The 24,450-nt window shown below is 44.2% G+C and overlaps 1 protein-coding gene and 1 non-coding gene across 2 annotated transcripts in view; both read left to right on the plus strand.

The window, feature by feature from the left end:
• The first annotated feature begins 7,915 nt into the window (after nucleotides 1-7,915).
• LOC106835754 (sodium/potassium-transporting ATPase subunit alpha-4) overlaps nucleotides 7,916-24,450 on the plus strand; it is a 28,190-nt gene continuing 11,655 nt past the window's right edge. Inside the window, exons 1-12 of the mRNA XM_070497667.1 lie at nucleotides 7,916-8,223; nucleotides 8,418-8,477; nucleotides 10,296-10,499; nucleotides 11,108-11,221; nucleotides 12,816-12,950; nucleotides 13,230-13,347; nucleotides 16,378-16,646; nucleotides 18,125-18,323; nucleotides 18,559-18,668; nucleotides 18,865-18,999; nucleotides 21,198-21,387; nucleotides 21,516-21,688. Coding sequence (XP_070353768.1) covers nucleotides 8,056-8,223; nucleotides 8,418-8,477; nucleotides 10,296-10,499; nucleotides 11,108-11,221; nucleotides 12,816-12,950; nucleotides 13,230-13,347; nucleotides 16,378-16,646; nucleotides 18,125-18,323; nucleotides 18,559-18,668; nucleotides 18,865-18,999; nucleotides 21,198-21,387; nucleotides 21,516-21,688 — 1,875 coding nt within the window. The 5' untranslated portion in view covers nucleotides 7,916-8,055. The remainder of the gene's footprint in view (nucleotides 8,224-8,417; nucleotides 8,478-10,295; nucleotides 10,500-11,107; nucleotides 11,222-12,815; nucleotides 12,951-13,229; nucleotides 13,348-16,377; nucleotides 16,647-18,124; nucleotides 18,324-18,558; nucleotides 18,669-18,864; nucleotides 19,000-21,197; nucleotides 21,388-21,515; nucleotides 21,689-24,450) is intronic.
• Nucleotides 19,896-20,002, plus strand: LOC123280924 (U6 spliceosomal RNA). The gene has a single exon (XR_006520227.1). It is a non-coding gene; the product is annotated as a U6 spliceosomal RNA (small nuclear RNA).

Below are 24,450 nucleotides of genomic sequence, written 5' to 3' on the forward strand. Positions count from 1 at the left end.
TATTAAGCAATTAATAAATATTGGTTGGATGACTGAAAGAATCCTCATAATCCAGTAAGGTGAACACTATGGTTCTCTTTAATTTACGGATGAGAAAACTAAGGCTTGGAAGGGTTAAATTACGTACTTGAAGTTTCAAAGATGGTGAGCATCAGAATCAGGATTCAAACCTAGATGAGCCTGGCTCCAGGGCCAGCCCTCTTCACCGCCATGCCACACTCAGCTGCAGGAACAGAAAAGCCGTGAGCACAGAAGCAGCCTGCTGAGCCGAGTGGTTCAGTGAACAGGGGAGGCTGCGAAGGAGCTGGGAATCTGGACGCGAGCATTTGAGCGGGAGGGGCTGGGCAGACCCACATGGTTAGAGCCAGAGAAAGGGAGAGGATGGCATCTTAAAGACACAGTAGGGGGTTAAGAAAAAAAGATACAAAGATTCAGCTATCTACCCAGGGTGTTAGGGAAAAAGTGAGAGAATCTGACTCTTGGATGTGGAGCTACAAGTTAAAGCCAACCTCTGACCCAGGCAGAAATGCTTTCCATTTCCTTTCCTTTTTATCTACAGAATAGGAAATGTGATGACTCACCAGAGACAGACGACAAGCTAAATATTCATCATGCTAGGAATGCAGCAAGAAATAGGAAAAATGATTAGATCGATATCAAAGGAAGACATTTAGTACAAAGCGAGTCTTTCAAAAACATCCTCAGCTCCAGTGAATTCAGTGGAGAATTTTTTCCAAACTCCTCAAGGAACACCCTTATATTATTTCAAGGATACTAGAACATAGGAAAGAATTTTGTATTGCCCAGCCTATTTTATGAGACAAATACAGTTTTGATAGAATTTAATAAAAATATACATCATAACTTGACTACCACAGAATAGTAGAATGTAAGGACAGTATATTATACAGAAAACTAACAATGAACATTCACTAGAAAAATGATTAAATAATCATTTCAAAAGATGTTGAGAAGGTATCAGTACAATTCAACATCTACTCATGATTGAAGTGTTGGAGGAAAAAGCCTATGGGAAAACATAACCACGCACAGAGGAGAGAGGAAAGCAGGTAGTAAGTCTAGAAAACTCTAATAATAGCAACCGTAAGAAAAGCAATAGCAACAACAACTGAAGCCCTGGATTCTGTGTTTAAATGGTCTAAATAAAGAGACAAACTAGAAGAAATAAAAACTTATTTCTTTGGTAAAGGACATGATTAAATACCTAAAAAATCCAAGGAAGTCAACCAAAACAAAGCAATAGCAGCAACCACAAAAAATTCTAGAAGCGATGAGTTCAAAGTTACAGGTATAAGACATCAATTTCATTTTTTTTTTTGGAAAGATTGGCACCTGAGCTAACATCTGTTGCCAGTCTTTCTTCTCCTTCTCCTTCCCCTTCACCCCCCAGTACACAGTTGTATATTCTAGTTGCAGGTCCTTCTGGCTGTGCTATGTGGGACACCGCCTCAACATGGCCTGATGAGGGTGCCGTGTCCGTGCCCGGGATCTGAACTAGCGAAACCCTGGGCCGTTGAAGTGGAGTGCATGAACTTAACCACTCGGCCACAGGGCCGGCCCCAAGACATCAATTTTTTTTTTTAAAGATTTTATTTTTTCCTTTTTCTCCCCAAAGCCCCCCGGTACATAGTTGTATATTCTTTGTTGTGGGTCCTTCTAGTTGTGGCATGTGGGACGCTGCCTCAGCGTGGTTTAATGAGCAGTGCCATGTCTGCACCCAGGATTCGAACCAACGAAACACTGGGCCGCCTGCAGCGGAGCGCGCGAACTTAACCACTTGGCCACGGGGCCAGCCCCCACAAGACATCAATTTTTAAAAAATCAAATACATGCCTAAATACTAGTGAGATGGAAAATACAGTAAAAAGAGCTTCTATTTGCAACAGAACTTAAACAAGTTATACTCAAGATTTAGCATGTGTGACACATGGTGCTTATTAAAGAAAATTTAAAAGCACAATGAGAGGAATAAAGAAAAATGTGAATACACGGAGAGCTAAATTTGACTGCTGTTTGGGAAGACAGAAGGTAGTAAAGATAAAAATCAGTTACTATAAAGAGTCTATCCAATAGCAATTGAAATCCTCACTGCGTCAGTCGTGACATTCAGCCGCAAGAAAGATTAGGCAAGAATAATAGTTTTTTAAACGTAATTATGACGCAAAGGCGTAGATAACTGTAGTGCTAGCATATTTGCCCTAACAGATTGTAAAACATATCAGATCAAAGTGACAATTATTATGACCTTACAACATTAAGATAAAATCTGAAGACTCACCATTCATTCAACATATATTTAGGAACTATTTCTGTGCCAGGCACGATTCTAGGGGCTGCGTACACAGCAGTGAGTAAGCCAGGAAAGGTCCCCACTGTCATGGAGAAACAGACAATAAGTCCACACACAAATGGACAGGATAATTTCAGAGAGTGAAAAGCACAGTGAAGATCACACTGCGTGTGGAAGGGGCTCTTTGGGATTTGGCAATCAGACCTCTTGGAAGAGGTACACTTGAATGAAGATCTGTGGAACTGAATGGGGGTTCCAAAAATAATTTCAATTGATTATACGTCAATAAAGTTGCTTTGGGGGTCCTCCTATGTGCAAGGCTGGGCTGAGGGCTGTTGTCTCATAGTGGATACATAGATGAACTTGGCCATTTAACTTTAATTCTACCTTGCTCTTAAGGATTTTATGATCTACATTAAACACAAAGACTGGGAGAAAATATTTGCAACGTATATGCAAGGGGCTCCTACAAATCAATAAGAAAAAGAAAACAATGGAAAATTGGGCAAATGATAAGAAAAATTCACAAAAAGAAAAATGAAATCCAGAAAGCCAATAAACATAAGAAAAATTACTCACCTGGGAAATAAAGAAACGCAAATTGAAACTAAAAGATACCAAATTTCACCGATGATAATGGTAGAAATGTAAAAGATCAACGTCACCCAGTGTAATCAAAGGTGGGAGGAGTGGACATTCTTGCATCTTGTTGCTGGAACATAGATAGGAAGAGACTTTCTGAAGAGTAATTGGGCAGAATCTTTTAAGATTTTAAATGAGACTATCCTGTGATTCTGCAGCAGGAATTGATTCTACAGAAATTGAAGCTCAAGGGCTTAAGGGTACGGATATATAAGGATGCCACGGCAGCAGTGTTTTAAATGGTTAAAAAAATAAATGGAAAATATCCAATAAATCCATCAGTAGGGGGAATGATTGAAGAGACCAAAGTCAATACAGGACATGGAATGCCTTGAAGCCACTAAAAAAAAGAGTTTTACATACATGACAGATTGATAAATAAAGTGGAGTTGAATGATTCTTCAAAAATTAAGACATCTCCGTTTAGATATCTATTTGTATAAACATAGAAAAAAGATTGGAAGGACATGCAGCGCACCGTCAAGAGCAGTAACGTCAGAAGCGGGGAATCGAGGTTGGGAGGGCGGGAAAGTGGAACTTTCAGTTTTGATTATGTACATTTTTAATACAGAAGAAAAATCCAGTCCAATCTGTTACAGAAACAGACTCTCATTCATCCCCACAGGGAAGGGAAAATTTCCATTTCTGAATATTGAAGGAGGGTCGCATCAGCATCAAGATGGGTGTTTTCAGATAGAGCCATATTTTTAAAAAGCATGCCAAACCAAAATGCAACTAAGTAAATATCAAACAATGGAAAGGGAAAATATATGAGACATGCACAACTGAAAAAAAAATGCGTAAATGAGTTATAGAACTATCTAGCTGCTTCAGATCCTTTTTGGAAAGAAGTAGCATCTAATTTACACGTAAAACTTACATAAAGTTCATACAGTCAAACCATTTACCTAGATGTCAAAGAAGGTGAACGGAAGTGATAAATACGTCATATTAAAAGGAAAATACAGTGTTATCACATGGAACAGCATATTTTTACTCTCACTGAAAAGAGCTGCACATTAAGCCACAAGTAAAACTAATGATACTTAATTCAAGCTATTTATTGAACACATACTATGTATGGCAGACATCGTGCTTTACCCAGAACACCTTGCTTTAATCTTTACTCTTGCCACCGTATGAGGTAGAGACTATCCCCTTCTATAGATGAGGAAAGAGAGGCACAGAGAGGTTAAGTAACTTGCCCAAAGCCACACAGCGGGTAAATGGCGGAGCCAGGATTCAAACCTAGGATTGACTCAAAAGCCCAAGATCTGACCTATTCTGCTATCTTATCTCCTAAAACAAAAAGCTCAAAATCAGTGTTGGTGGAGAAGCGCACCTCAGTAAAACACTCACACGCAGAGCGCCTGCTTTGTTTTGAGTCAGCTCTCTAGGGTACCTCTAAGTCTCAGAAGTCAGCTGGACCGAGCTGGGACTTTGTTCCAGTCTTGCCCTCAGACTGAAACTCTCTCTGTGGCAGAACCTGCTCCAATCATCCTCAGACTCAGACTGACACTTCTGACCTCTCAATTAGACCTTCCACGAGGCCTTTGTGACAGACCTGGGCCGTTGCCTCGGGGCCCACAGGGCCTGGGGGGGCTCCCAGGAAACCCTGAGCCCACTTGGCCTCCTCATTCCCCCTGCATTTCCCACTTGCTCAGCACCCTGTGTATCTTCACTTCATCGCTTAGGCTACCCTCCACTTCTTTTTTTTTAATTTTTAAATTTTATTATTTTGTTGAGGTCATATTGATTTATAACACTGTGTAACATCGGGTGTTCATTATTATATATCAGTTTCTGTATAGACTGTATCATGCTCACCCCCAATAGTCTAGCTTTTATCTGTCACTCTACACACGTGCCCCTTTACCCCGTTTGCCTTCCCCCCAACCTCCTTCCCCTCTGGTAACCACTAGTCTGTTCTCTTTATCCATGTGTTTGTTTACCTTCCACAGATGAGTGCGGCATTTGTCTTTCTCTGTCTGGCTTATTTCACTTAACATCACACCCTCAAGGTCCATCCATGTTGCAAAAGGCATGATTTTGTCTTTTTTTATGGCTGAGTAGTATTCCATTATATATATAAACCACATCTTCTTCATCCATTCATCTGTCGATGGGCACTTGGGTTGCCTCCTCATCTTGGCTATTGTGAATAATGCTGTGATGAACACAGGGGTGCATAAATCTTAGGAATGTTGATTTCATGTTCTTTGGATATCCAGTAGTGGGACAGCTGGATCATATGGTACTTCCATTTTTAGTTTTTTGAGAAATCTCCATACTGTTTTCCATAGTGGCTGCACCAATTTGCATTCCCACCAGCAGTGTATGAGAGTTCCCTTTTCTCCACATCCTCTCCAGCAATTGTTATTTTTTTGTCTTTGTGATTATAGTCATCCTGACAGGTGTAAGGTAAAAACTCATTGTAGTTTTGATTTTCATTTCCCTAATGGTTAGTGATTTTGAACATCTTTTCATGTACATGTGGCCATCTGCATAGCTTCTTTGGGAAAATGTCTGTTCATATCCTCTGGTCATTTCTTGATCAGGTTGTTTGTTTTTTTGTTGTTGTGTTGCATGAGTTCTTCATATATTTTGGAAATTAACCCCTTGTCAGATATATGATTTGCAAGTATTTTCTCCCAGTTGGTGGGTTGTCTTTTCATTTTGTTCATAGTTTCCTTTGCCTTGCAGAAGCTTTTTAGCCTGATGTAGTCCCATTTGTTTATTTTTTCTTTTGTTTCCCTTGCCTGAGTAGACACGGTATTCGAAAAGATACTGCTAAGACTGATGTCCAAGAGTGTATTGCCTATATTTTCTTCTGGGAGTTTTATGGTTTCAGATTTTACATTCAAGTCCTTAATCCATTTTGAGTTAATTTTTGTGTATGATGGGAAATAATGGTCTACTTTCATTCTTTTTTACATGGCTATCCAGTTTTCCCAACATCACTTATTGAAGAGACTATCCTTTCTCCATTGTATGTTCTTGGTTCCTGTGTCGAAGATTAGCTCTCCATAGTCGTGTGGTTTTATTTCTGGGCTTTCAGTTCTGTTCCATTGATCTGTGTGTCTGTTTTTGCACCAGTACTAGGCTGTTTTGGTTACTATAGCTTCGTAGCTTATTTTGAAGTCAGGGATTGTGATGCCTCCAGCTTTGTTCTTTTTTCTCAAGATTGCTTTGGCTATTCGACTTTCTGTCTGGATGATCTATCCATTGATGTAAGTGGGGTGTCCCTACTATTATAAGTAGGTCCCCTACTATTATTGTGTTGCTGTCGATTTCTCCCTTCAGGTCTGTTAATAGTTGCTTTATATACTTTGGTGCTCCTGTGTTAGGTGCATATATATGTGTAATGTCCTCTTGGTGGAATGTTCCTTTTATCATTATTTACTGTCTCTTCTTGTGTCTCATTATCTTTTTTATCTTTTTTTATTATTATTGTTTTTTCTTTTTAATGATTGGCACCTGAGCTAACATCTGCTGCCAACCTTTTTTTTCCTTCTTCTTCTCCCCAAAGTCCCCCAGTACACAGCTGTACATTCCAGCCAGGAGTGCCTCTGGCCGAGCTACGCAGGATGCCTCCTCAACATGGCCTGATGAGCGGTGCCAAGTCTGCACCCAAGATCCCAACTGGCAAAACCCTGGGCTGCCGAAGTGGAGCATACAAACTTAACCACTCTGCCACCAGCCGGCCCCTATCTTTTTTATCTTGAAGTCTGCTTTGTCTGATATAAGCATGGCAACACCTGCTTGCCTTTCCTTGCCATTTGCTTGGAGTATCATCTTCCATCCCTTCACTCTGAGCCTATGTTTGTCTTTAGAACTGAGATGTGCTTCCTGGAGGCAGCATATTGTTGGGTCTTGTTTTTTAATCCATCCAGCCACTCTGTGTCTTCTGATTGGAAAACTCAATCTATTTACAGAGTGATTATTGATATAGGAGGGCTTAATTCCCCCGGAGAATTCTATGCAGTCCCTGCTGTTGATGGAGTTGGTGGCTGAGGTGCCTCTACTGGGGGCTGGGAGCAGGGGGCTCCCGCCGTATGTGTTTGCAGTCGTGCGGATGGGCGGCTCCACCCACTGTCCTAGGGCAGGTCTCCGTCCCCGCTGCAGCCACCACGCCATGGCCGGGGCCCCTCGGGCGTTCACGTGCGCGTTCCAAGCACGGGGATGCCGCCGGCTGCTCCTGCCTCCCCAGGGACGTTTGAGAGCGCGGGCGCGCACGCGGGGCTGCCGCCAGCCAGCTGCCACCCCTGCTCCTGGCTCCTCGCGCGCTGCCGCGGCCCGCCCCCCGCAACAGCCACCGCCCCCCTGTGGGTGTTGTCCCACGGACCTCAGCAGCCGTGGCCGCCGCTCCTGGCGTTAGCTCCACTTAGGGTGCGTAGGGCTGGGCAGCCCTGCCTCCACTCACAGTCCCGCAGGCGCTGCGTGAGGTTCCGCGTCCTGCGTCGCTGCCAGGAGCGGGGCGGGGGGGGGCGCGGTGAGACAGGAGGCTCCGCGTCCCGCCCACCGCCTTGAGATGTATAGCTGCCTGGATCTGTCGGGTCATGTTGTGCTGTGTAGGGGATCCGCTGTTGGCCATGGATCTCTGGTTGTAATTTAGAGGGAGAGACAAAGGCAACCCCTCACTCCCTCTGGAGAGCCCTCGGCTTCTTTGTTCCCCCAGGTCCTCAGGCTTCATTTGCTCACCTCCCTCTCCTGTCTCAGGCCCCAGGCTCTTCTCACCCCCCCACTCCCCCGTTCCTGACGTTCCTGACGCTTCTGCGCCCATCTCTTAGGGCCTCACAGTCTCCGTCTCCTGTCTCCCACCTCAGGCTTCTGCACTCCTCTCTCGGTTTTCTCCCTCCCTCTCCCATCCCCTCACTTCTTTACCACCTCACTCCTCCATTCCCTCCACTTTCTCTCTGCTCGCTCTTTGTCTCCCCACCACTGTCTTCTCATTGCCCGGCCCCTCCCTCCGCACTCCCTCAGGCCGCCATTCCTCTCCCCCTCCCCCTTCATCCCCTCCAGCCTCCCGGTCCTCACTCTCCCTCGCTCTTTTTGCTTTCTTCTCACCAGTTGAGCTGGGTCAGCTATATCCAGGGATAACTATGGAGTTTGGGAAGACAAGGGGGAGGGTAACGCCTCAAGAGCTGAATCCAAGCTCAGGACCTAAACCTAAAAGGGTGCCGAAAATGGTTGGAAGAAGGAAAAAAGAAAAGGTGAAGAGGAAAAAAAACAAGGCAAATATAGAGGAGCTGAAGAAGGAAGTGGTCATGGTGAGAACACCCAAAATGGATGCTAACAAATTACCCTCTGAAAATACTCCTCAACCCTCAACCTTTTGACATCTTACCTTGAGGATTAATCACACAGGCCAGAGCCATCCCTCTTCCCCCAAATGTTTCTCTCCTTCCCCTGGAAATGACCTGGGGTCGCCACCTCTTCCTCAATGACTCCACTGTCTCCTCAGGATGACCATAAATTAACCTTGGAAGAGCTGAGCAGAAGGTATTCTGTGGACCTGACAAAGGTGAGTGAAGGAACAACCTGAGGGAGGCAGAGGGTCCCCGTCCCCAACTTTGAGGCTACCAGGACAAAATTGGAGCTAGAAATCAAGCCCCTCACTTCAAGTCCAGTTTTTTTTTTTTTTTGAGGAAGATTAGCCCTGAGCTAACTGCTGCCAATCCTCCTGTTTTTGCTGAGGAAGACTGGCCCTGAGCTAACATCCGTGCCCATCTTCCTCTACTTTGTTTGTGGGACACCTGCCACAGCATGGCATGCCAAGCAGTGCCATGTCTGCACCCGGGATCCGAACTGGGGAACCCCGGGCCACCAAAGCAGAACATGCGAACTTAACCTCTGTGCCATGGGGCCGGCCCAAAGAGTCCAATATTCTTACCCTTAACTTCCACCCAGCCAAGTTCCACAGGACACACACCTGGAAGATGGTGATCATGGTAACTGCCTCCCAGAGAGGTCAGGATTAGATAAGAAAGTAAGAATGGTTTAGAGCAGCGCTGCTCAGACATTTGTCCTCAGGACCCCTTCACACTCTTATTATCAAGGACCCCAAAGAGCTTATGCTTTGTGAGTTATATCCATCTGTATTTACTGTATTAGAAATTAAAATTAAGAAAATTTAAAATTATTTCCTAATTCATTTAAAAACAAGAGGAATCCCATTGTATATTAGTAAAAATAGTATTTTTATGACACCAAAAATAGTTAGTGGCATTTTGCATTTTTTTAAAATCTCTTTAATGTCTAGGTTTTTAATAGAAGACAGCTGGATTCTCATATATTTTCAGTAGTAAATCTGCTGCAATATCATGTGTCATGTGGCCTTTGGAAAATTCCACTGTATACTCGAAATAATGAGAGCGAAAAAGGAAAACAATGCATTTAGTATTCTTATGAAAATCATTTGACCTTGTGGACCCCCTGAAAGGGTCTCGGCACCCCGTGGGTCCCCAGACCACACTTTGAGAACCAAGGTTTTAACAGCAAAACCATATATAACTACTCCTACCATTACCACTGCTGTTACTAGAACCACTAATACAATGATCACAAGTAAAACACTTAAATAAAAGCCCTCAAAATGTAAGTTCCTCTTAGCTCTAGAATTTCGTCTTTGGAGGGGCTTGGAGTGGCCATCTGGTAACCAGTAAAGAGCGTAGGAGGCTTGTCTTGTTTTTATTAAAATTGCTTGTTTTTCAGGGGGAGGTTGGGGAGTGGCTGATGGTGATTAAGGAGAGTGTGTTTTACAATTCTCTGGTAGGTTCTACTATCATTTTCATTTAGAGTAAAAAGCACACAAGCTTGTGTACAAGGCTACAGTGAGAATCTATGCATTCATGTATTTAGTTGGGTTTTTTTTCCTATTTGTAAGTTAAAGAGTCAAAGTGGGACTGTCCATATGTTCTCAACATTATGTATTCTATCTCATCATTACATTAGTCTTTCACATTATGTTATAAACTGTCCGTTGATATTTATTTATCTTGCCCTAGAGTTGGCGCTCCATAGGGTAGGGACCATTCTTACTCATTTTGGTACCACCGTGCTAGACCCAAGATGGGTGTTTAGAAAGGTTTGTGAATCAATCCATAAGCTAAAAATCCTTCCTATGTAAGGGTGCTAAATGATACCCCTTCTATAATGCAAATTTTAAAGTCCCACTTATCCAGGAGGAACTTTAAGACTGACTTTCAGAGAGCTTCGTTGGTCTCTAGACTCATTCTGGGGCTGTAAATGGCAGATCTGAGTTTTGAAGCCAGGTTCCCCTTTGCTATAGCTGCTTCTCTTTTCATGGTTCTCTGTCCATCCCTATTTCATCTCCACACAGGGCCTTCGCCCAGAAAAGGCCCAGGAAATACTGGATCGAGATGGACCCAATACACTTACCCCACCCCCCACCACTCCTGAGTGGGTCAAATTCTGTAAACAACTGTTTGGTGGCTTCTCCATCCTACTGTGGACGGGTGCCATTCTCTGCTTCGTGGCCTATGGCATCCAGACGTATTTCAATGAGGAGCCTACCAAAGATAATGTGAGTCTATTCAACTGCTACTGCCAGTCCAGTCTCTGCTTAGCCCTTGATACTCTTCTGCTCAGCCACCTAGCTCTCTTGAAGTCCTCTGGCCCAAATCCCTGATACTCCCGGGATTTTATAAGGGAGCCCATGGTCCCTCCTGGTTTCTAGCCCTTTGTCTAGAAAGCTACTGATTCAGCTCCCTAAGATACATGGTTTTCCCAGAAACTTGCTCTCCTATGATTACCTTCCCAACTGATCATCAGAGCACTTTGCAGTCCCTTTCTCTTTCCCGGAATTTTCTCTCTTCATCTCCTTCTTCCCCATCTCCCTCACGATCTGCCTCCCCTCTCCCTGCCCCCCCATGAATAGCCTTCCTGGAGAGGAAGATACAGGCCTTCTCAGACATGGGATTTTGCTGGCCCCTCATTATTGCTTAGGGTTCCTAAACCAGGAAGCCGAGTGAGCCGGCCCTGTCTCAGACTCTTCCCAGACCCCGTGCTCTCCAACTGAGTCCAGTGGTTTCTTACACCTGGAGAAATGGCTATTCCCCTTGCAGGCGGACTTTCTGAGGATGAAGAAGAAGAAAAAGACCTACTGATGAGCCCTTTCTTTCCCCACTCCAGCTGTACCTGGGCATTGTACTAGCTGTCGTGGTCTTCATCACAGGCTGCTTCTCCTATTATCAGGAGGCCAAGAGCTCCAAGATCATGGAGTCTTTTAGGAGCATGGTGCCTCAGGTAGGATTGGTGTGGGAGGATCTAGTGAGAGGAGGTGTAGTACGTAGCCAAATACACGATTAGTAAGTCCCCTGGAGAATTATATCCTATGATGAGTGAGCTGAGTGAGGGTGAGGTCCACTTAGGTTTTACTCTATCAGGCCTGAGAAAGAGACAACATCACCTATGAATAGTCTGGTCTAGAATGCATAATCCGAGTCTAATGAGCATAATCCGAAACCCTAAATAAGAACATTCTATTCAAAAAAAAGGGGGAGGTCGAGGAGGCTGGATTCTTTAAATGTCAATGACATTAATAACAAAGAACAGCTGTGGAAATGTTCCAGATTAAAAGAGGCTAAAGAGACATGGCAACTAAATGGAACACCTGGCCCTAGGCCGAATCCTGTGCTGGAGGAGACAATAATGCTGTAAAGGATATATTGGGTCAACTGCCAAAACTGGAATAGAGACAGTAGATTAAAGTGTTATATCAATGTAAAATTTACTGAAATCAGTAACTGTATTGTGGTTATTTAATATCCTAATTCCTGGGAAATGCACACTGAACTATGTAGGATAAAAGATCATGAGGCATGTAACTTACCCTCAAATAGTTCAGGAAAAAATATTCCCATACACACGCATGTAGAGACAGGAAACGGGTGACAAAGAAAATGGGATAAATGTTACTAGGTGAATCTGGGTAAAGGTTATACAGGTGTTCTTGGGACAATTTTTTTTCTCTTGAAACTTTTCTGACAGTTTAGATTATTTTCAAATAAAAAGTACCTGGAAATAATATGACAGTAGAAGGAGGTTCCTAGGCACACGGCTGGAAACTTGGAAAGAAACAGGCTTTAAAATTTTCCAGCGACATGATCATGTTCTAGCATTACAGCCCAGGATCTTCTTCTCCCTTTGGTATCAACATAACTTAATTCCTTTGTTGAATAAGAGTTCCGGGGAAATGTTTTGGTAGAATGGAAGTAGGAGTTTGGACTATCAGTTAGCTTTTGCTGCCTAACCACCCCAAAACTTAGAGGCTCAAAACGACAAACATATTATTTCTCACAATTCTGTAGCTGGGCTGTTCTTCTGATCTGGGCTGACCTTAGCTGGTGCTGGATGGTCAGACATGACCTCATTCACATGTCTGGGGTCTCAACCAAGATGAATGAGACAGCTGGGGCCTCTCTCTTCATGATCTCTCTTCCTCCAGGAGGCTAGCTCTGGCTTGTTCAATAGAGTGGCAGAGGGGTAGGGACAACAGGGCAAACCCCAACATGCAAGCACTTTTTAAGCCTCTGGTTGCATCACATTTGCTAAAGTCCTATTGGCCAAAGCAAGCCATATAGCCAAGCCCAAGTGTAGGGATGGAGAGATAGACCCCATCTCTTAACGCGAGGAGCAGCAAAGTCACATTGCAAAGGGCCCTGCAGATAGCCATGGTAAGAATTTGCAATCTCCCAAGGAGACCGTCAAGTATGATGCGGAGTGACAGTGTAAGAAAGGGGAGTCAGAAGGAAGGAGACCAGGAGTGGAAGTTGTAGGCCAGGACGGGGATGAGAGAAGAAGAAAGCTTTGGAAATGACCCTGCACCATCTTCCCACAGCAAGCTCTGGTAATTCGAGGTGGAGAAAAGATGCAGATCAACGTACAAAATGTGGTAGTGGGAGACCTGGTAGAAGTGAAGGGTGGGGACCGAATCCCTGCCGACATCCGCCTTATCTCTGCACAAGGATGTAAGGTGAGGGGAGGTGGAAAGTATTGGGAGGGGACTAAGTATGGTCTTAGGGCACTGTAGTGACCTGGGCTCAGTTAAAGAAAGTATGATCTTATTGTTCAGAACCTTGAAAAGTTACAAGGGAAAATTTGAGGTTAGAGACAAGAAGGTACTGGTGTGTAAATTTGTTTCTGCCTGCATGTCAATAATGGTGATGTTGGTGGCAGATAAAGATGTGTCATCTTTATAAATGAATCTTTTGTCCCATGCTCATTTTATCACCTATCCTCCCTCCCATCCCAGGTGGACAATTCATCATTGACTGGAGAATCAGAGCCCCAGTCCCGCTTTCCTCATTTCACCCATGAGAACCTTCTAGAGACCCGAAACATCTGCTTCTTCTCCACCAACTGTGTGGAAGGTGAGTATCGCATCATTAATAGCCTAGATTCAAAAGCAGCGATTGAAACAAAGATTTCCAGAGCTCTCTATCTTCTAAAGGTAGTAGGGTAGGTAATAGCTGGTATGCTGTCTAGGTTCTCCATCACTCATGACCTGTATGACCTTTGGTGAAAGGTCAAAGCCATCATTTCCACATTTGCACGAGGATGATAATAAAAGTCGCCACCCCTTAGATTTGTATGTGGATTAAAGGACATAATACATATAAAATGCTTAGCACAAAGTCTAACACATTGTAAGTGCCCTAAAATTGTTAGTTATTATTATTCCAGTTAGTGAATATGTCTATGGTCTATGAACTGAAAATAGCACAGAAAGGAGGAAAATTATTCAGCCCTGCTAGGTCATTCTTTTCCTGAGGTAAGCCGTAACTTCTCCTCACTATTCCAAGAAAGGGTATTGGCACTGCACATTTGTTACCAGAGGTGCCACTCACACTTTGGCTTAGCTCCTAGAACCTAGGATATCCTTCAACTGGGAGGCAGTCTGGCCGAGGTGCTAACAATGGACTCAATATCATTATGTCAACCTTTTCTTCATCCTTTCCCCTTAAGGAGGCCTGCAAGACTGTCTGGAACACACATGAAAACCATTATTCGTGTTTAAGGATAAGTGTTTGAGCATCTAAGAAATAGCTATTTTTTAATGGAATGCCTACTATGTGTCAAGTGCTACAGATAACTCTGATTCTCAGAACATTATACAGCAGATATTATTCCTATTTTACACATGAAAGACTAAGGTTCAAAGAAATTAAATGCAGTGTCCAAGAGCACAACTCAACCAAAAAGAGGAGGATCAAGGATTCTCATGGAGCTCTGTCTCCACAGCCCATGCTCTTTCTACAGACCCTCGTCTGGAATAACACTTGCTAATGACCTCTCTGGTAATAAAATTATTTAACGTGGAAATACCTTAAAGGATAAGAGTAACATTAAGACTGAAGAAGAACCCATCTAGAAAATAAAATATATTTAAGAAAATTTGTATGGAAAGATACAAGTTAGCAAGCTTCCTTCAAAAACACTAAATTTCTATTATTAAATTTTAGGAATAAATTTGCTCAGATTTGTCCTTCCAAAGTAGGTTTTTTCGTCAGCAAAGTATATGCTTCAGATAAGGGAGAAAGTGGTGGTGGCATTCCATCTGAGACACAAGGGTCTGGCTAGAATACAGGAGGCTCTAAGAGGAGACTGGTGGGATCTAAGATGTGGCCAAGAGGGTGGAGCTAGGTTGAAGGAGCTCTTAACTTTTAAACTGAGGAATTTCTATGCAATCTGTAAACTAGTAGCATAACTTTAACCTCTCTTCTAGAACCCTGCCTCCCTGCTTTCATCACTGTGGACCTTGATGGGGCTTCTGGTACAAAATCTCTCTTTGAGTTCTCATGCACCTTCACAGGGGCCTAAGCTGTTTCTCTGACAATATACAGAAGGTGTATATGGCCAAGCATGGGGAAACCATAGCAGAAGGAATAGAAACGAAGAACTAGACTAAACCAAACCATGGCAAAATAGATGGAGGTGACACCATACTCTACCCCCCTCAAAACATAATACCCTCTCAGCACCTCTCAATTATTTCAGTATCTTCCTTTCGCAAGGCTTAATCTGTCTGAAGCTCATCTCAGAGAGTGCCTCACACTGTGAAGCTTTCCAGAATTACTCTTCTGCAGAACATTGACCTGACCTGTCTGCTATCTGAGCAAGATCTGCTCTCAGACGCGTGTAGCTGAAGGTGACCTTGGGAATGGACCAGCTGACCTGTGTTATGCCTGTGGGGCCTGCCAGATTGGAGCCACCCCCACAAGTCACACGTGTGATTTTATATCTGTCCTTCTGGAGACCCTAATTTCATCTAAATGAAGAAAAGAAAGAAACGAATAGTTGAGTGCCTACTATGTGCCCAACCCTGTTCTGGGCTCTTCTAAAAACATTTCATTCTTGCAGCTTTGTAGGTGCTTTCATCCCATTTTAAAGATGAGGAAACCTGAGTCTCAAAGAGTTTAAGTAACTTGCCCCAGGGCAAACAGTTTCAGTCTTTCTGATTCTAAAATAAGTGCTATTTCTATAATACGTTTCTTTTCTGGGTGAATCTGACTGTAACTTTAATGGTAGAAATTTCAGCCATATGATAAAGCAGGAAGGGTTATTTTGAGCAAGGAACCTTGTGGGGCCCCTCATTTCAAGCTGTGTAGGTGAGTGTCCTGCATGATGTATGTAAAGCCAAACATGATGGCCATGCTTCCCTTCTGACTCAAGGGCGGTGTTGGAGAGAAAAGCCCCGAAGCCCAGCTGTTAGGACCTGTGCTCCCCAGCAGGGGTCAGACTGGCTCTAGCCAGCAAAGCAGGGAGGGGGCTCAGGTCATAGCAGGGTGTTGCAACCCTGGCACTACTGACACTTGGGCAGGATAATCCTTTGTTATAGTGGGAGAGGAGGGCTGTCCTGTGAACTGCAGGATGTTTAGCGGGATCCCTGCCCTCTGCACACTAGATGCTAGTACCAACTCCTTCCCACTCCAGTTGTGACAACCCAAAATATCTTCAGAAATGGCCATTGTCTCCTGGAGGGCAAATTGCCCCTGGTTAAGAGTCACTGGGTTAGAGGAGAAGGGGATATTGGAAGATAGGACTCTAGCAGAAGCATAACCACTATTCTTGCAGATCTAGACACTGTTTAGCTGCTGAGGGCAAAATAAGAAATATAGATACCATAGAAGATATTTAGATTAAGTGTGATGAAGACCTTCTTGACAGTGAAGGCAATTAGGCAATAAACTTGGGTATCTCTGGAGAGCTGTGAAATCTCTTCAGAGGCTTCTCGGACTAGGAGACCCTTATCTGTCTAAACTAAATATGAGGATAATACAACATAAGAACCTTTCACAGGGCCTTGAGTTTCAACCTTGTTTTTGACCACTGACAGCTTTCTCCTTGTAGGAACCAAACCCAACAGACTTCCCAATTCAGACTTCCGCCTTCATCCGCAGGAACAGCCCGGGGCATTGTGATTGCTACAGGAGACTCCACAGTGATGGGCCGCATTGCCTCGCTGACATCAGGACTAGCAGTTGGCCAGACCCCCATTGCTACTGAGATCAAACACTTCATCCATATAATCACAATGGTGGCCGTCTTCCTTGGTGTCTCTTTCTTTGGGCTCTCGCTCATGTTGGGCTACAGCTGGCTGAAGGCTGTCATTTTTCTTATTGGCATCATTGTGGCCAATGTGCCTGAGGGGCTGCTGGTTACTGTCACCGTGAGTAGCCAGGGTGAAGGGTGGCCTCAGGGCAGACAAACAGACCCAGGGAAATGAAATAACTAGGATCTCTTTTGTTGTTGAACACCACCTGACATGTATACAGGTGTAAAATCATTTAGTTCCCAAATTAGATTGACTTCCTCCACCCACATTTTCTGGTGCCTTCTCTTTCTCTTTCTTCTCAAGGAGAGAGGAAGTGAGTTGTGATGCAGACAGCATTTGATTCTAAGTCACTGGGAAGAAGTTCTAGTTCCAGGTGTCCTGGGTAGTGAACTTAGCCAAATCACTTAACGTCCCCAGGACTCAATTCATCAGTTTACAGAGGAAGATTAGTTTAGAATTGTACAATTTTATTGGAAAGGACTTCAAAGCCCATATAAATTCAACCTTTCAACCAATGCTGAATATCCTTTATAAAGTCTCTGGGAGATGATGATTATTTCTAGTAATGTCTCAGTTCATTTCATTGTTGGATTGCTCTAGTTAGATTTCATTGTGTTGAGCAGAAATATGATTCCCTGTTTGATCCCAGTTTTCCCACCTGAGGAAACACAAAATGAGTCAATTCTTCTACAAACTACCCTTTAGATTTTTGACAGCAGCCATATGTCCCCTCAAACTCTCCAGGTAGGATGAAAGATAATCCCTTTCCTCTTGTCCGTTTTTCATATGACATGGTCTTCAGAGCCCTTGTCTTAACTAATCACCTGTTTGGGGGTATGCTCTAGTTTATCAGTATCCTTAAAATAGAAATGAGAATAGCACTGTGGTGTGGACAGACTAGCACAAAAACATCAGGACTAGTGATATTATGTAAATAAATCATAACCCTATGATTAGAATTCTGTGCTTACGTAACCACAGCCTAAGAATTTGTTCACTTTTAAAACAAACTTTTCATATACTTGACTTTCATTGAATTTATGGTCAAGAAAAATCTTTTGGTTTAAATGATTTCTCAAGTTCTTTTCAGTGCTGCAATATTCCTTCTCAATTTCATCATTTTCTCCTTTCCCTTCCTTTTTTTTTTTACCTATTGATACAACCCCCTTCACACACAGCATCTTATACCACAATAAAAGATTAGCTGTGGATGTGGTCCCTGGAAAGTCAGACTTGAGAAAGAGGTGTGGCCTGAACTTGAATAAAAAAGAAGCTGCTGAGTAGAAAAAATGAAAGGATCACTGGGGAGTGGAATATTCCAGGGAGAATAAGGTGATCGTTCTCTGTGCTACTCTAGTAAAGGAATACACCCTTGTTTTGAAACTCGGCCATAAAACACAAACCAAGATCACTTTCCTAATTTCCTTTACCATAGCCACAGATGGAATTTCTAATGACTAGGTGGGAACACAAGGGAAATAAATACAAACAATTGAAATAGCAATAAAAATGATCAGACTCTCAAAACACAAATTGGTATAAGTAGCCAATCTCTTCTCTCCATTTATTCTCTCCCCTCTTCCTGGCCTTAGGTGTGTCTGACCCTGACAGCCAAGCGCATGGCGAAGAAGAACTGCCTGGTGAAGAACCTGGAGGCAGTGGAGACGCTGGGCTCCACCTCCATCATCTGCTCTGACAAGACGGGCACCCTCACCCAGAACCGCATGACTGTCGCCCACTTATGGTTCGATAAGACCACATATGAGGCCAACACTAGTGAAGAACAGACTGGTGACTAGTGGCATTGGTGGGCCAAGAGTGGAAAGATTTGGGGGATGTGATGAGTGAGCTGAGAGTGAATGGTGAGTCCAGACAGAAAATAGCTGGAGAGTAAGTGGAGAGAAGGGAGGTATGAAGGAAAGGAAATGTGGTCTCTGTGAAGTATTTGGGTACAGAACAGGTTGTGAATAACTCCCTGCTTTAAACTCTCCTATCCCCTGCTCATAAATCTGTTCTTTCTCCCTAGTGAATACATTTGCCAAGGACTCTGACACCTGGTTTATCCTGGCCCGAATCGCTGGCCTCTGCAACCGGGCTGACTTTAAGCCTGATCAGGAGACCCTTCCCATAGCTAAGGTGTCAGTCAGACCTAAGAGGGTAGAGGGTACCTCAGTGTCCAGGGTCTAACCCGCTCTCCCCAAAAATCTCTCTTCTGGCACTCAGTGATTTCCCCCATGTACTCCCTCCCCACTCTGCCCCTCTCCTTGTCGCCACCACGGGCAAGCCCAGGTGCCACGCCCCTCAAGCTTACGATACAAAACCCATCCGGCAGCGGGCGACAACAGGGGATGCTTCTGAGTCAGCCCTCCTCAAGTTCATCGAGCAGTCTTACAGCTCTGTGAAGGAGATGAGAGAGAAAAGCCCCAAGGTGGCAGAGATTCCCTTTAATTCTACCAACAAGTACCAGGTATAGAACCAACAAAGGAAAGAGAATGGTAGTGGGGGGATGGGCTCCTCATCTGGGGAAGTGGGAGCACTGCCTTTGCCTTCAGCCTCACCTCTGAGCGGTAGAACAGAGTCAGTGGATAACCTGCATCCCACTTAAGAGGAAGGCTCACCCCAAGAGTATGTGACAAACAGGTGAGGGAGCAGTAGGTGATAGAGGAAGAGATGTTCAGGCCTAAGCGAGCTTGGGGCTGTGCCACTTGTGGAGAGAGCAAGTCGTAAAACGCTCTCTGAAATGTCTGTAGGTAGCAAAGGCTGGTTGGTGAAAGTCAGTTACAGGCGTGTGCAGCTGTTAGGAGGCATCTCTGTGGCCACCTCGAGGTTTGCTATTGCAGAATAAGGTTGGATTTGCAAGACACTTCCCTGAGGCGCCTTATTTCATTAGTCATCAAATAATTCCTTTCATTCCATGCCTGCAGCTCTAGCAGCTGCCCTCAGGTAGGCCAGCAGGGGTCTCCAGCAGGTTTGTGAAGTTTTTTTTCATTTCTCAGGAACATTTTGTCCGTTATCCAGGTAGGAGTGACAAGAGAAGGAGAAATGCTGAGTGAGGGACAGTGGTGGCACTAGCAATAAAATCCATGAGAGGGACAGGAAAGCCAGTATTTATGTCCCCCATGAGAATCCTGGCACAGTTTAAAGAGCGGGTTATGGTGGAAAGTAGGGAATGGGGTGTTAGCGTGAGTGGAGCTTGGCCAGCGAAGGTTGGAATGCTAGGGAGCAGTCACGTTTGCTCAGGGGAGTGGAAGTCCCCGAGTTCACGTACTACCGTAAAGGTCAGACGTTCAGGAGTGGGTAACAGACAAGAAAGGAGACTCCCAAAAGTCAGTTTTGTTTTTCTGTCTTAAGAAACACATAATACTGCTCGCTTCAGCAGCATATATACTAAAACTGGGACAATACAGAGAAGACTAGCATGGTCCTTGCACAAGGATGACACGAAAATTCGTGAAACATTTTCATATTTTTGTACTTGAAAGTTACTAAGAGAGTAGATCTTAAAAGCTTTCATCACATGGAAAAAAGAATTTGTAACCAAAAAGAAAACCATTAGAAAATAACAAAAGCCGTATAGATTTTTAGAAACCCAATTACCTGTATTTTCACACTGAACACTGAGCAAGTAAGAGTTAAAAAGCAAAGCCGTAGTTTTTTGTCTCAACTGGCTTTCAGTCAGTGTAATAAGATAGGCCTCCTAAGCCCAAACTGCAAACTTCTTTCCACTTTTTCTGATGTTTAGTGGCCTCCCTAACCAGACAGGAATTTTGTGCTTGGCAGGGCCCGATTAAAGCTTTTGACTGGAAAGAATTAGCTACTTCTCCCTCCACATGATTCAAAATTAAAGCAAAACATATCCACGACATTTGTTGGGACGTCCAACAAAATAGCAACTTTCCTCAAAATGACTACATTAGTGCCTTTTCTGAGCTATTGAGTATCAAGTTGAAACGGTAAAATCTTCCTCTGTGGTCCACCCAGTTTGCTGGCCAGCCCACCAGCCACCCGGCTCTGGCCGGGCTTGCTTGGGGGAGGCGCCAAGAAAATCCCACTGGCTACTTTCACTCCCTACGGCTTTTAGAAGAGAGTGGCAAGGGGACTAGAATGACTAACCTGTGTTTGAATTGTGCTTCAGAGTTTTCAAAGTTTCTTTTACAAATATTGTGTCTCATAAAAACCCAATGAATTAAGCAACACAGACCGTCTATGTTTTATCAAAGCAACTAAGGTTTTGAGAGATTAAATGGACTGACCTGAGATCATAAAGCTATAAGGCATTCCTGGTGGCCCTAGAACATGACATTTTTTTCTTTCCTGTCTACTCAGCTGTCTTTGCCAGCCCCACTCCTGCTGCTCTGGAGCCATCCAGGCAGAGGAAGCAGGGAAAGAAAGAGCCTGGCTCTGCCCTCAGCTTCCATTCTGGCTGAGAAGATAAGAGAGATTTGAGTGCAAATACCAGGCTGGGGTTTCCTGGGAAGGAGGAGGGCTCAACAGTGGGTCAGATTCGCCTGGGGGTGGGGGGACTCTGTTGGGGTGAGGGGATCAAGGAGGTGGAGGGTATGAAACAGGTTGCCTGTCGGTTTTACCCTCAAAGACCTTTCCCGTGCTTTTTGTCCCTGCCCCTTGCTCTCTCCTGTTCCATTGATGCTTCCTCTCCTCTCCTAGATATCCATCCACCTGCGGGAGGACAGCTCCCAGACCCACGTGCTCTTGATGAAGGGGGCTCCTGAGAGGATTTTGGCGTTTTGCTCTAGTTATCTTCTGAATGGGCAGGAGTATTCAATGGACGAGGAAATGAAAGAAGCCTTCCAAAATGCTTACTTGGAACTAGGAGGTCTGGGGGAACGCGTGCTAGGTGAGGGGCTGTGGGAGAAGCCTTGAAAGAATGCCGTCGTCCGTGGGGTGAAAAATCTAGGATGTTGGGGTGAACAGGATAGGGACATAGCTGAGTGACTACTGGTCCCTTCTTCTATTTCTCTCCAGGGTTCTGCTTCTTGAATCTGCCTAACACCTTCTCCAAGGGATTCAAGTTTAATACAGATGAAGTCAATTTTCCCATGGAAAACTTTTGTTTTGTGGGGCTCATATCCATGATTGACCCTCCCCGACCTGCCGTGCCTGAGGCTGTGTGCAAGTGTCGTAGTGCAGGGATTAAGGTAAACTTGACCATCCCAGAAACTCACAAATTGGAGCAACAGTAGAAAGCCTTGCACAGAGTAGCTTCTTAATAATCTTGGTCTAATTGAATTGATTTCTGTTTCCTTGAGCTTATAATTTTTAGCCTCAAGAGAGAATCTAATAGTAAGTTTCCTTTATAGTCAGAATCCTGTCCTGCACTGAACGTGAGAATCACCAGGGGAGCTTTAAAAATCTGATGCCTAGGCCACACTGAGACCCATTAAATTAGAAACTCTCAAGGTGGCACCCAGGCATCTGTATTTCTAACAACTTTCCTAGAGGTTCCAACGTGCAGACAAGTTTGAGAACCAGTGTCCTAGGACACTGTGAATCACCTAGGGGTTTTGTTGGAATGCAAATCTTGATTCAGTATGTCTAGGATACCTTGAGATTCTGCATTTCTAACAAGCTCCCAGGTGATGCTCTTGCTGTTGGTCTGCAGACCACACTAGGAGTAGCAAAGTGCTAGAAGATATCATGTGAATGTGCTGCTGGGATGGGTTGTAGAAAGGGTGAGGCCAAGTGGGCCGGGGGTCTGGAGCAGGCAATAGTGAGAATGGGATATTGAGAGCTGGGGGCCCTCAATGGATCTGACGGGAGTGAGCAACTGCACTAACCAGTATATGTCCAGGAGTAAAAGCTAAAAAGCAAATGAACTGGTCCAAGAGTGAACACAGCTGCAGAACAAGCTCAGAGGTGGGGATTCCTCTTTGGTCAGGGTGGGCCTTGGACTTCACGGGATAGCAGCAGAATTCCTCTAATTCTGAGATGTTCCATAACCCACATTTCCCAGGTCAGAGTCTAAGATGCATATACATCTTCATAGATTAGATATTGACACCTTCCCTGCTCATACCTGATATTCTGGATCCTGGACTTGGGGGAGGGCAGGTTGAGGAGCGGGCGTTGGAGGTATTTAAGGAGAACTAGATGCTATCTGTTAGAGCTAGATTTATCTTAGACTTTTGAGTTTTGGCAGTTTGTCTGGGGGCAGCCTGGGGCTCGCTAAGTTTAATGATTAGTCAGTAGAGTGGGAACCAAGGAATAGATGTAGGATATTATTCTGAGTGAATTCCTTAATTACTATAAGATGTTTGGGGTGGTATAGTTCTTTGCAGAGAAGCATTATTATAACATATCTGTGTAGGATAACCAAGTTATCTTGATATTGCCCCATGGTTCTATAAGCTACCACATCATATTGTGGGTCATCAGTGGAGAAGGGGTTCATGTGAATTTTCTGAGCTTTGAGGTGTGCTCTTAGAATGGAGAATAACATTGTGGGTGTAGTCTAAAATTTTTCATCTGAGAATTTATGGATCCCATTAGCAAGAAGAGAGTTACAATTATGCCTACAGGTAGGGAGGTCCAAACAGAGATGAGAGGGTGATTTTAGCCAGGATGGTTACCAGATCAGGATGTCATCACAGCCTGAGGCAGAGTGAGCCCATGGTAGTCTGAGGAGGACTCTCGCTGCTGGCCTCAAGCTGGCAGCTGAAGCAGGAGGTCTCAGTGCTTTCTGGGCCAGTCCTTGTTCTGGTTATAGGTTTACAGGTCTCATTATAATTTCTTACTTCTTCTGGACTCTAAGCTGACAGAAATTTGGCAGACTTGGTGAGGAAGTTTGAATCATCACTTTTTCCCATAGGGAAGTGTAGGACATACACATGATGCCATCCTTCAAGGAGGACAAACTGTAATGAACGTACATGGTGTTGTCCCATAGGGTAGACTCTTCCAGGGTCAGCTCCAAAATGGTGTTGATGCAGAACTGACAAACGTTACAAGGCTGCTTAAAGAGGTCAGATAATGATTGCATGGTAGCAAAGTTTTTAGAAGGGAATGAGTGTGGGACTGGGATTTCCCAGGTAGAGCCATGTGCTCAGGCCTTTGGAAGAAATGTGATTTTAATAAACTAAAATAAGGGCCGGCCCTGTGGCCAAGCGGTTAAGTTCGTGCACTCTGCTTTGGCAGCCCAGGGTTTCGCCCATTCGAATCCTGGGCGTGGACATCACTCATCAGGCCATGCTGAGGCGGCATCCCACATGCCACAACTAGAAGGACCCACAACTGAAAAAATATGCAACTATGTATGGTGGAGATTTGGGCAGAAAAAGCAGGAAAAGAAAAAAAGAAGATTGGCCACAATTGTTAGCTCAGGTGCCAATCTTTAAAAAAAAAAAAACTAAAATAAAATGAGCCCATTATATTTGCCACTAACTGAGGCTCTCAGCAATATGAAGATACTTGGCCCCTGCTGTGAAGCTGGCCTCCTTTAAGAACTGCAGTCAGTTCTTGCAGTCAAGCAGTGAGGGCCTACAGTAATGTCACCAACGCTGGAACGTTTCTCTCAGATGGGTCCGAGCTGGGGGAAGCGGGTACAAGGGAACAAGAGAGCAGCTTGCAAGGCTGCGTGGGAACATCAGAGGTATAGTCAGCACCAAGAAGCTGGAAATGAAATTCCTTTAGTATTTGATGAATTCCAGAAACTACCAGATGCCCTTTACTTCAAAGGGAGCCATTCTCTGTGGAACTACGCTTCTATTGTATGCATGCATCTCAATGCTCTGTGAAATTGGGTCCTAGGAACTCACTCCCGGGGTGATTGACTTTGTGTTTTTATTTCTCCAGCCCAGCATGGAGGTGGTACTTCCAGAAACTACGATAGAACAGGACATTTGAATAGTCAAACTGGGCTAGGTACCAGGAATGTATCAGGATGATACCATACCTGTCCTAC

This window comes from Equus asinus, chromosome 25 (assembly GCF_041296235.1).
Source record: "Equus asinus isolate D_3611 breed Donkey chromosome 25, EquAss-T2T_v2, whole genome shotgun sequence".
Classification (NCBI taxonomy): domain Eukaryota; kingdom Metazoa; phylum Chordata; class Mammalia; order Perissodactyla; family Equidae; genus Equus; species Equus asinus.